This window comes from Musa acuminata, unplaced genomic scaffold (assembly GCF_036884655.1).
Source record: "Musa acuminata AAA Group cultivar baxijiao unplaced genomic scaffold, Cavendish_Baxijiao_AAA HiC_scaffold_1139, whole genome shotgun sequence".
NCBI lineage: Eukaryota > Viridiplantae > Streptophyta > Magnoliopsida > Zingiberales > Musaceae > Musa > Musa acuminata.
In genome coordinates, this window is record NW_027021351.1 from 3,438,526 (window position 1) to 3,450,451 (window position 11,926).

The window sequence follows — 11,926 nt, forward strand, 5'->3', positions numbered from 1 at the left end:
CCACTCTTTTTTTGAGCATTGATTGTTTGAGTCTCTTTCTCTTTCTTAAGTTTAGAGATAATGCTAAGTTATAAGAGATGTGGTCTCTTGTAAAAGAGTGAGTACGAAGGTTTTCTCCTAAACCTATTAAAATGAAAAGAGTTGTAACAAGGGTAATTGATCTTCACTTATTGGAAAGAAGATCAGAAATGAAAGCCGATGATCTCGAGGAAAGAGGAATTAGGAGTGGACGTAGGTCGGGATGATAGAACCACTATAAATCGGTTTACATTTCTTCTCTTACCTTAATTTGCTATTACTTGTTGATTTACTTGCAACCTTTACTTGCAGTTTTGGTTAATCATAAAAGATTTATCAATCGAATTTTAAAATCGATTTAAGTTTCTATAAATCCTAACATAGTGCTAGTATGATCCTAACATAGCCTAATCAATCAAACTTTAAAATTTATTAAAATTACTATATGACTAATTTAACCCCTCCCCCCCCTCCTTTTAGTGCTAGTATGATCCTAACAGAGCCTACTTGAATTGCATCATTGCCTACTTGTATAAATCTATTCTTAGAATTTGATCGTTGTAGTGATGGTATTCCTTCTATATGAAGTCCAGTTAGATATTTCAATGGTCTTTCATTTAAAAAGTTTGGATATTCTAAAATATTTCAAATAAGATTAGATAGAATAATAAAGATTAGAAGTAAAAGATAGATATATATATATATATATATGTGTGTGTGTGTGTGTGTCGTATTTATATGCAGATTAATAGTGTTGGTCCTCCCTTTCTTCACAATGATAGCATTAGAGATTTATCTTATTATGATTTAAATTATAAAATTTTATCATATTTTGATTTAGATTCGAATCCAAAATCTTATCATACACCACAGGAGTTGATGAAACAAGCAAATGCAAACTATGTGCACCACTTTATCAGCAGGAGCTGATCCAAAGCCACCTGTTTAGGATTCATCTTATGTGCAATCATTCATTTTTCCTGGTAATTTAATATTGCTAATCCATCATCAATACTTACCAATTTCATCAAAGATCAATGACAGATCATTATATTAATAACATAATTTAATAATACCAACTAATACAAGTGGATGCAATGTTGAGTCACATCATTGCACCAAATCATTTTATTAGAACAGAATAACCGAGCAAAGAAGGGGAAATGTGTACAATCTATATCATATTTAACTGTCATTCTATTTTTACATACATCCAATTAGATAACGAAAAGGCCAGCATGCCTTTGAAAGAAGAAGAAAAATCCAGTGAATTTCTAACTAAATTAATTGGTCAAATTAAAATCTAATGGCAGCAACTTTGCAGACACACAACCTGTCAAAAGAGAATGCATTATTGAAATTAAATGATATTATCAGAAACTTATTCGGTCCAAAGGACTTACGTTCAGATGAACCATCTATCATGATCACTTGCAGGAAGGATGATTTGTCGACTAATGGTACACACTCAGGCTATAGAAAAAAAGAAAAATCCTTGAAGTTCTTGTGGTACTATTTCCAACCTGAAACAAAAGTGGGTAAAAATAAATACGAAAAATTCTTAGGAATGTGCTATTACATAAATCAGGAATTTATAAGTTACCAGGATTAACTAGCGGAACTCATCATGATAGTTATAATCATCTTCCTCGGCAAAAATAGCACTGTAGAATACATAAGGATTTTCAATCATCTCTTTCAAAGTTAAGCGCCTGTCTTTATCTGTATCTGCCTGCATATTTGCCAAGAATTACTCGGTTAGAAGTTATTTCTGCCTCACCCTTATTTCAGCATTATGTGAACGACATGAAGCCCATCATCCACGCAGAACATACTTATAGTAAAAAGTTTCATGAAATGTACATGCATCTAAGGTCTCCATGGTATAATTAAACGTACCCCGTGCACGAGGCTTCCGTCAATGTAGGGTCTAGGGAGGGCCAAAGCACACAGCCTTACCTTTAGATATTTAAAGAGAATATTTTCGTGACTCGAACCTTGGTCTCCCAAGTCACAAAGGGTCATGGTATAATTGATTCGATTAATATTTTGCATTGGATAAACTACAAATTGACCAAGATAAATCGTGAACAAGGTTCTAAAATCTTATTCCACCTTTCATGTGATGACAAGTGAAAAAAATTACAATACCTAAACTATGATACATGTGTAATGCACCAGGACCGTGAACCTCAACTACAGTCATCTTTCTTCTACCCCCCAAAACTCATCAAGATAAATTGGGAGACACAATTGAAAAGAGTTGAAATAAGGAACGAAAAAAATGATATGGAAGACTTCCCCTTCTTTGCTATTTGTTTTGGTAGAATCCTATTACTAACTCAGCAATTGAGATTGGTTATCGAAAAAGAAAATTTATCTTTCTTCTCATCCTTTTGAATGGATAAGGAAAGGTTTCTTGTTCATGACTAGGTAAAATTCTCTATATATGGTTTTATCAAAGTCAATCACCAGTGTTTTTGTTGAACAAGATATCTTCTTTTGAGCGTTCTTATATCTAGGCATGATGTGAATATAATATTGTGTGAGAATATATTCAACAGGTACCTCTGAAATAACATAATCAGCTTGTTGCTTAGCATAGTAACGCTCTGATGGGTGTAGATCACCAATTACGGGTATCAACTCATCTTCTGATAAGTATCTGTAAAGAAAAGCATGTATAAAATGACCCCAAATAAATTTAGTTTTCTATTTACAATAGCAAAAAATGAATCCCAGTGCACATACCCATCATTGTTGTGGTCAAGCTGTGAGAAAAGCCTTTTAGCCGGTGCATCTGTTGAACCATCGGATTCATGTGTAAAATTGTAAACATCATCTTTCCTTATTAAGTCAAAGAAACCATTAAAATATTCTTGAAAATTAAGCTTCCCATCTTTATCTTTATCTCTTTCCCTGAGAAGGCAAATTAAATCATGTCAGCAACAAAAAAGCGTGACAAGAAAATACCTTCTGTACGAAATTAAAAAAAAAATTCAAAACATATAAAGTTTTCAGTGATGAAACGTGTGAACGTCAAGAATGGCCATCAAGACTTTTTACCATTAATAAGTTTTCAAGATCAAGATCAGTTAGAATCAGTCGCAAAGTTCAGGATTGTTCAGGATCATTCCAGATGTACAGGATGTGCAGATGCAGAACATGAAAAGGATTGAAGATCAGTTAGGTGACAAGATCCGTCAAACAAAGGAGTGAAGTTGACAGTGGTCAGCTGTATTAGCTAGAAATTTATCGGGATCATTACCTGCATGAGATCTGTCATATAGCCGATGATCTATAGGATCATCTACAGATCTCAGCAATTCATGAAAAGTGACCATGGAAATCGAACAACTAATCATGCAAACCATGTTGATAAAATTGTAGAGACATCCAATTAACCATCTACAATGATCCCAATTTCATAGCCAAAGCAGAATTATGCAAGAGAGGGGATTCAATTAAAACCTAAAAGGCTACAATAGGAATAATGATATCTTTCCTCCTCCAAACCCCAGTAAACTATAAGGAAAGCTCATTCCTACCAAGTACTAGAAAATAAAAAAACTCTGAGAAAGGTGTTTGTTTAGATGTTAAGTTGGCTTTGCCAAAAGTTTGATAATAAATATTATGCATCATCGTGAAATTATTTGTTGTTCCCACATTAAAAATCAACAAATCTTTTGACATATAAACATGTTATTAGATTAGGATTAAGACAAAGTAGTGAAACACTGTACACTAAGCAAATGTCAAAATCAATTTGCATACCTAAATGACAACATAGCACGTAACATGCCTTTGAAATTTCAAGCTCATCTTCTAGGGAAGCAAAACTAAGGGTAAAGTATGAACTTGTACCATGCATATAAAGAAAGAAGCATATCTGTGTTTAGGGAAAGAGGATAACAATGGAATCAACCAAGGGTAGAATGTTGGCCGATCATGACAGTGAACATGCACAATTCACTGCTATACAAATTAAAGATGGATGGATAACCATCAAAAGATAGGATAGATTATTTTGCAACCTCTATAAGTAAGAAGTAGTGCAATCTAAGCATAAAGAGAAAAAATTCTGAAAGGAACCATGTAGACAACTAAAGATATTTGGAATTAAATGCATAATTCTTTTTTTTTTTAAAGATGTTCAGACTTCCCTTCACATCCTTCTGTGAGTTCCTTAGGCCATCAATTATTGGTTTCCTTCATAGCACCTTTGGCACATGAAAAAGTTAGTTCACAGTCTGATATTTGCAAGTTTAAACTTCATGATTACACACTTTGAAGTTTGAAACATGAATGTTAACACAGGGAGTTTATGTTTAGCTATAACATACAGTTTTTAATGAGTGGATAAAAGAAATGAGAATGTCTTCAGCATAAAGATAACCTACCATGTACATAGATCCCAAAATCATTGGCATAAAATTTCTATAAGAACAGAGGGCTCCCATTATGCACAATATTAACATATGTTTAAGAGAATTAAGATTGCATAGGAGCCTCTACCTTATTAAAAGTATGATATTTTGCAAATACAACTAATCTTTTTAATGAGGCATTAATGTACACAACCTTGAAGAATGTTTGGCAAAGCAGAGATAGCAGTACCTAATTTCTTCTTTGGACAACCAGTGGATCAGCTTTGGATTGTTGGTGTCAGCTGGATGAAGAAAGCTGTAGCCATAAAATTTTAAAAAATAAACAAAAAAGGAAAATAGCATGCAAATCTGGATGGGTACACGAGCAAAGAACTTACTCATTAAACTCTGTTAGATTAAGAAGACTATCACCATTCATATCTGAAGCATTGAAATGCTCCGCTTTCCACCATCCCACTTTATCATCGGTTGCATTATCATCTGCCAGTATATTAAGAAAAAGTAATATATTTATCTCAGGCTCAACCTTCAAGTTCCATATCTTTATCTTCATGCACTGCTAAGCTCCTACAGATGTGTAACAATCAAATGAATAATGATGAAGCCTAAAGACTCAATTGACCAAAGATTATGTGTATTGATTGTACTGCCCTGTGCCTAACAGCATATCCTATGCAAGTTTATCAGCTCTTGGAACGGATAAGTTGCCCATAAATGTGTTCCAGTACATTTTGCTTGAACTAAAATTTGACGTTAATCTTGAGAAAAGAGTGTCAGAGGGATAGTGCAGTGAAGAGACAGGTGGATGCAGTGCTTGCTGAAGAAGAATAACTCTTTAAAGAGGACGGACAACTTTGGAGAACATTTCTTTTTTGATCTCCCAAGTAATTAAAGAAAAAAGAAGAAGAATTATACTTGATACTTTAGGGGAGAGAGGTGGGGAGGGGGCGAAGGGAATATTAGACTCCAATTTTTTGCTTGAATCCAGACCTCAAGGTATCATTTTTATGCTTATAAGAAATTTCACATCTAGAAAACTGAAACATGAGGATGAAATTATACGCCTCATATTAAACAGGTCAGAGAATCCAGAGCAATAATGCAATGGAATACCAAACACACTCCCGTATCAAGTGAAACCCTCAAAGTTCAGATGGGTAAAACTTCCAATATTTGCTGGAATCTGAAGCCCCGCTTTGTGATCCTTAATGGTCTTTAGCAGAAAGGGAAATCTCAATCTCGACAATGAAGAAGTAGTGAAAACAACTAGTCTTTCACCAAAGAGATAGGGAAAATAGAAAAGGCATTGAATATCTGCAAATTAGGAACCAAAGAATTTACGACAAAACAGGTGAAGAAAAAGAAGGGTTTCTTTTGCAATTAGAACAGATTTGTTGCTAAGCAGGGATCTGTACCGACCATGGTATCGACGGGCCCAGTTGGGCGGCTCGTACTCCTCGAACGAGATGAAGCCGTCGTGATTCTTGTCATGGAGCTCCATGTCCCGCTGAGTCCGGTGCATCACCTCTTTCTCCACCTGCCTGAGATTCCACTCGGCCAGCTCATCGGAGCTAACAAAGCCGTCGGCGGGGGCAACGTCGATCTTGGGAAAGAGCTGCACGATGCGGTCGGAGACATTGAAGCGCTCCTCGTCGTTGATGTAGTCTTCAGCGTCCATGAAGTCCTCCCACTCGGGCTGGGCCTCCATGGCGGGGGCGTGACCCTGGGGGAGGAAGTGGGCCCGCTCCCACTCGCGATCCTCCCGGCGGCGCTCGATGTCTGCGATGACAGGGTCGAAGGGAATGCCACGGCGGTCGCGGCCGGTCTGGTCGGAGACGTCAGCGGCGGAACGGAGCTTTAGCCGGCGGTGGGGGCGGTTAGGTCGTTTCGGGGCGAAGGAGAGGAGTAGGAGCACGAAGAGCACCACGATCAAATAGATCAAGACGGGGGATCTCGCCATCGCCGGCCCACTGTCTCTTCCTCCTCACCCTTTCGCCTTCGACCTTTTTCTCTTTCGCTGAGTTGTTAGAAGACAAGTTTGTTCCGGAAGCAGATTGGAATCGCTCGCACCACATGGAGACCATGTGACAGCGGCTGATGTAAACCGTGTCTGAAACACGCGACCCACGTAGTACTCGCCTTAGCATTGGTTCCTAGCGCGGGCCCAGGAGGGTACCACGGTTGGTGCATCACCCGGAGGAGACTTAAAATTATAGAACGAATAAATTAACATACAAATTCCAAATAATATGGTTAAAATGACCATTAAAAGATCTCAATTCACTCACCGTTCCTTTTAGTTGGATCGCGCATCCGACGGTGCACAATCCCCATGCGTCATGATAATTACATGGACGGGTACTTACGCGACCAGTTTTACTACCCAGGCCGACGTGGCTTACACGCGGAGGCGGGGCCCTGTGGCAGGGTCGCTGCGTCCGCCACAAACGTACCCGCCATCTGCAAGCCAAGAAAGCACGCGACGGAGACGGGTCATCCTGCGAATCGGAGGGACCGGGAATCGCAGCAGAGCACGCAGTCGTTCGCAGGCACGGCAGGTCAACCCTCGCTGCTGGGTGAACGTGGCCCGATCGCCACGATGTCGACATTCCCATCGCACCCAGTGGGTATGCTCTGCTCTGAACCATGCTAAATTATGGGCGGTCGGCTTGGTTCGGTCCCTGCAGAGCCTCTGCCGTCTCATCTCGGTCGTCCGCGTTCATGGTAGAGTACGGTACGGTCAACCCAGCTCCCCCGTTCTCCCTCTCCCCGATGACGACATGTTGTGGTGGTTCCTTCGTTCAGCTGCTTATAAAATTCATTGATTCCGCCTCTCCCTCGGAGAAAAGAGAGAGAAGGCATCGATAGAAGATCTCGAGTTCCAACTCACGACCAACTTTCGCGAAAGATCTTCCGATGTCTGTCGTTGAGGTATGTACTTGATGATGTCGTGTGCCGGAATCGAGCTATAGAAACCTTGTGGTCGAGCTGATTCGGTTTCTTATGCAGGCTTTTGATATTTTGGTCTGCCTCACTCGATTCCGTGAGCAGCTGAGCTATTTTTCGGGTAAAAATCGCTCCTTTTTGCTCTTTGATTCGTATGTTTTGGATGTCGGGCGCTCAAGTCCTGGATTAATTTTGAAGTGAGGGTGTCGGAGTCGATGGCGGCGACGAGCTGCGCGGCCGTCGATGCGGCGGAGGAGTGCCGGGACGGCGAGGAGGCTTTGCGGCTTAAGGTTGCGGCCATCGCGGCGATCCTGGTGGCCGGAACCGTCGGCGTGGCCATCCCTCTCGTGGGGCGGAAGCAGCGGCTTCTGCGCACGGACGGGGGCCTGTTCGTCTGCGCCAAGGCGTTCGCCGCCGGTGTTATACTCGCAACGGGCTTCGTGCATATGTTGCACGGAGCAGAGTCGTCGCTCACGCACCCCTGCCTCCCGGACTCTCCCTGGCGGCGCTTCCCCTTCGCCGGCTTCGGAGCAATGCTGGCGGCGCTTGGCACCCTCGTCGTCGACTTCTTGGGAACCCAGTTCTACGAGCGGAAGCAACGAGCGGAGTCGACGAATGCCGCGGCCGCCGTAACTGCAGTGGCGCCAATAACGGCAGCGGAAGATGACAAGAACGGAATCACCGTCATCTCAGTGGCCCCGGAGGCGAGGGGGAAGGCGTCGGGGAGTGAGAAAGGCCCAATGCACATCGTAGGGATGCACGTCCATTCGACGGCGCATCGCCACGGCCATGTGCACGTCCTCGCGACCCCCGGCCGCTCTCACGGCCATGACCACGAGGACGAGGGCGAGACCTCCTCTCACGCAAGGAACGTGGTGGTATCTCAGGTGACCCAATCCACCGTTGGTAGACGCTATTCCCTTTTTCGAGCATAATAAGCTTATTTGCTTACATGGGACTCCGTTACGATCTGTGGATAGATATTGGAGCTTGGAATCGTGTCGCATTCCGTCATCATCGGACTCTCGTTGGGCGTGTCACAGAGCCCATGCACCATAAGGCCCCTGGTGGCAGCCCTCTCCTTCCACCAGTTCTTCGAAGGCTTCGCACTGGGCGGGTGCATCTCGCAGGTGAGCGAGCGATCCCTGTCACCTCTTATTCGATCTTGATCAGTGAGTGATTCGAGGTTGGGAACGACGGCGTGGCGGTCGCATGCAGGCACAGTTCAAGAACACGGTGGCGGCCGTGATGGCGTGCTTCTTCGCCATCACGACGCCCGCGGGGATCGCCGTCGGCTTGGGCATCGCGTCGTCCTACAACGCCAAGAGCCCGAGGGCGCTGGTGGTGGAGGGGTTGCTGGACTCGATGTCGGCGGGGATTCTGATATACATGGCTTTGGTGGATCTGATCGCTGCCGATTTCCTGAGCCAGACGATGAGATGCAACGTGCGGCTTCAGGTGGCGTCCTACTCTGCCCTGTTCCTCGGCGCCGGAGCGATGTCGGCCCTCGCCGTCTGGGCGTGAATCGTGATGCACTCCTTTACCGAGGGAGGAGAATATTACTTCATGTGACTGCGATCCTTCATTTGTTTATGAGAGAAAGCTTGTTTGTCTTCATGGCCAAGCAATGTCTAATAAAATCCACCTCCGATGAGGATAATTACTGCTATCACGCTACGATATGAGTCATACTTTTGTCCCGGAAATAGCATGGGTGTGACAGAGCCAAGCCTAACATACAGAGAAATAAGGCCATGTCAGGATGGCAGACAAATCCAATGTCGATAAGAAGATGTTTGATGAAGTTGCCGCCATGTTCTCGTGGGGAAAGCTCGTTGGCATTACATTACTGCAATGGAGAGAAGACTTTTCCGACAGTACAGACAACCCGAATAATGGTAGTACGTAACCATAGATTGCACCCGACGAAGTAGGGCACCCCGTCAACGCCGCGACCGGCGTCGATGCTGCAGGCGGAGCTGGAGAATGACGGCTTGCAGCCATCCTCGTTCCCGTCGATGGTGACGAAGGACGTCTTCCGGGCGGTAGGACGAAGAGGACGGCTGCGGAGACCAGCTTTCATCACGTCCGCCACTGCCTCCTCCATCTCCACTTCCCCCCTTGGGCGTCGGATCTGGAATACGTTCATATCTCACGCACGTAAACATCTTCAACCTCTTCAATTATTCGTGATGCAGAATTAATGCACCGATGAGTTGGGTAGAGTACGTTCTTCCCTTCCGCATCAGAAAGAAGAACCGAGCAGCAATCGGAAGGGAAACGTCAATGGCGTATGGGTCCCGCAAACAAAAATAATATAAAAGACCCTTTTAACTCTGTTTGTTAACTGGACAGCAATCGAGTGAACCCGGTTTATTTACCCTTTGGTTTGCCTACCAGCGGTGAAGCACTATGTATATTGGGACCCACAGTCCTCGTGTCATTTGAGTGCGTAAATTCTATCGCCTCAACCGTTTTCGTCGCCTTCTACCTCCAACAGACTCACATGCTTCTGACATGTGCGACCCCAACGGCCCAGTATAAATCTCCCCGCTCCTCTCACTCTCTCCGTCTCCCACTCCACGATGGAAGAGTCGCTGCCGTCGATGTTGGCCTCGATGTGCGGCTGGTTCACGCCGACCGTCCTCTTCGTCCTCCTCAACCTCGTCATCGGCGGCATCGCCGTCGCCTCCAAGTCATCCCACCATCACCAGCCCGGCACCGCGGCGGACGACGACGGCGGAGCCTACCCTTGCCGTTTCCTCGCCCGCTCCCCCTCCATCGTCCTCGACCGCCTTCGCTCCTTCAACCTCCACCGCTGCCGCTCTGGCGAGATCCCCCCTCCCTTCGAGGCCTCCGATCACCGCCCCGAACATTCAGGACGGAGTCAGTCGGAGCCGCAGCCGACGGCCGGGGAGATGCCGCCGAGGCTGTCGGTGCCGATCAAGAAGCCGGCCAGCGAGGAGTCGGCGTTCCCGCACTTCCACGAGGCGGAGGTCGATGAGGCGGCGGCGGCAGCGGCAGCGACAGAAACCGTGGATCCGGCCGAAGGAGACGGCGACGAGGAGGTGGATGCGCGGGCTGATGACTTCATCAATCGGTTCCGGCATCAGTTGAAGCTGCAGCGCATGGCATCCATCATGAGGTACAGGGCGATGCCCAACCGTGGCCGTTAACAAATAAATGCTATTATTATTATTATTATTATTATTATTATTATTATTATTATTATTATTATTATTATTATTATTATGTGTGGGATTAGGACTTTTTTTTATGAGCTTATTTTATTTTCAATAAAGGACACATTAGTTATTAGCAAAACTTAGTTCCACTTATTTTTTTGAAATTATTATTATTTTAAATAGAAAATATAATTAAGAAATAGTTATTATAATTTTGACTATAATATGCGATCATAGCGTCTCTCTCCTTTGATCGAGAATCTAGTCATGAAGCATCTCATCTTAGATGCGATCAAATTCGATCAAGAAGTATCTCCGATACAATCAAATTCGATCATGAAGTATTCTAATAAATAAAAATAATAATAATATTAACACCCATCTCTAAATGTGATAAAGTCATTCACGGAGTATGATAACTTGTCTTAACAACCTCTATATGTTGTCTTAATATGTCTTAATGACCAATAATACCATGTTTCATCATATCATATACATCCTTAACGACCAATAATACCATGTCTCATCTTATCATATATGTCAAACTAGTCTCTTCGCCTTATTCAGGCCTCGTATGTGGTAACCATAACACAATGATTCAACAAACAACTTCATGACTAAATAATGATCGATAATGGTGCCCTTAGATCAGCTCACTACTCGATTTCAATAGTTAACCGAGCTCCGATGTTTCAAAAACTTTCATAAATTACTAACCTAAGCATTGATATATGTAATCGTCTATAGGAACGTCATCGAACCGCCATGTCTCATCTTATCATATACGTCCTTAACGACCAATAATGTCATGTCTCATCTTATCATATACGTCAAACTAGTCTCTTCGCCTCATTTAGGCCTCGTATGTGGTAACCATAACACAATGATTCAACAAACATCTTCATGACTAAATAATGATCGATAATGGTGCCCTTAGATCAGCTCACTACTCGATTTCAATAGTTAACTGAGCTCCGATGTTTCAAAAACTCCCGTAAATTACTAACCTAAGCATTGATGTATGTAATCGTCTATAGGAACATCGTCGAACCGCTATGTCTCATCTTATCATATACGTCCTTAACGACCAATAATGTCATGTCTCATCTTATCATATACGTCAAACTAGTCTCTTCGCCTCATTCAGGCCTCGTATGTGGTAACCATAACACAATGATTCAACAAACATCTTCATGACTAAATAATGATCGATAATGGTGCCCTTAGATCAGCTAACTACTCGATTTCAATAGTTAACTAAGCTCCGATGTTTCAAAAACTCCCGTAAATTACTAACCTAAGCATTGATGTATGTAATCGTCTATAGGAACGTCGTCGAACCGCCATGTCTCATCTTATCATATATGTCCTTAACGACCAATAATGCCA

At 43.1% G+C, this 11,926-nt stretch overlaps 3 protein-coding genes across 3 annotated transcripts; 2 read left to right on the forward strand and 1 right to left on the reverse strand.

The window, feature by feature from the left end:
• Positions 1-1,098: 1,098 nt before the first annotated feature.
• LOC103973050 (uncharacterized) lies at positions 1,099-6,459 on the reverse strand. Its single transcript, XM_009387516.3, has 8 exons — positions 5,826-6,459; positions 4,784-4,886; positions 4,636-4,701; positions 2,770-2,937; positions 2,587-2,683; positions 1,622-1,750; positions 1,422-1,541; positions 1,099-1,351 (listed from the first exon to the last, which is right to left on the reverse strand). Exons 1-6 carry the CDS (start codon positions 6,364-6,366, stop codon positions 1,631-1,633), a joined length of 1,095 nt encoding a protein of 364 aa, XP_009385791.2. The 5' UTR covers positions 6,367-6,459; the 3' UTR covers positions 1,099-1,351; positions 1,422-1,541; positions 1,622-1,630.
• A 638-nt stretch (positions 6,460-7,097) lies between these two features.
• On the forward strand, positions 7,098-9,021 carry LOC135671335 (zinc transporter 7-like). Its single transcript, XM_065179375.1, has 5 exons — positions 7,098-7,337; positions 7,416-7,473; positions 7,551-8,239; positions 8,333-8,482; positions 8,571-9,021. Exons 1-5 carry the CDS (start codon positions 7,323-7,325, stop codon positions 8,874-8,876), a joined length of 1,218 nt encoding a protein of 405 aa, XP_065035447.1. The 5' UTR covers positions 7,098-7,322; the 3' UTR covers positions 8,877-9,021.
• An 893-nt stretch (positions 9,022-9,914) lies between these two features.
• LOC135671431 (pathogen-associated molecular patterns-induced protein A70-like) lies at positions 9,915-10,574 on the forward strand. Its single transcript, XM_065179542.1, has one exon. It carries the CDS (start codon positions 9,938-9,940, stop codon positions 10,526-10,528), a length of 591 nt encoding a protein of 196 aa, XP_065035614.1. The 5' UTR covers positions 9,915-9,937; the 3' UTR covers positions 10,529-10,574.
• The last annotated feature ends 1,352 nt before the right edge of the window (positions 10,575-11,926 follow it).

Coding starts and splice junctions, on each gene's coding strand:
- LOC103973050 (XM_009387516.3), bottom strand. CDS start 6,366: ATGGCGAGATCCCCCGTCTTGATCTATTTGATCGTGGTGCTCTTCGTG. Junction 2,938..4,635: donor TTGTCCAAAGAAGAAATTAG/GTACTGCTATCT, acceptor TTGCCTTCTCAG/GGAAAGAGATAAAGATAAAG. Junction 2,684..2,769: donor CTTGACCACAACAATGATGG/GTATGTGCACTG, acceptor TTTTCTTTACAG/ATACTTATCAGAAGATGAGT.
- LOC135671431 (XM_065179542.1), top strand. CDS start 9,938: ATGGAAGAGTCGCTGCCGTCGATGTTGGCCTCGATGTGCGGCTGGTTC.
- LOC135671335 (XM_065179375.1), top strand. Junction 8,240..8,332: donor GGAACGTGGTGGTATCTCAG/GTGACCCAATCC, acceptor ATCTGTGGATAG/ATATTGGAGCTTGGAATCGT. Junction 8,483..8,570: donor TGGGCGGGTGCATCTCGCAG/GTGAGCGAGCGA, acceptor GGTCGCATGCAG/GCACAGTTCAAGAACACGGT.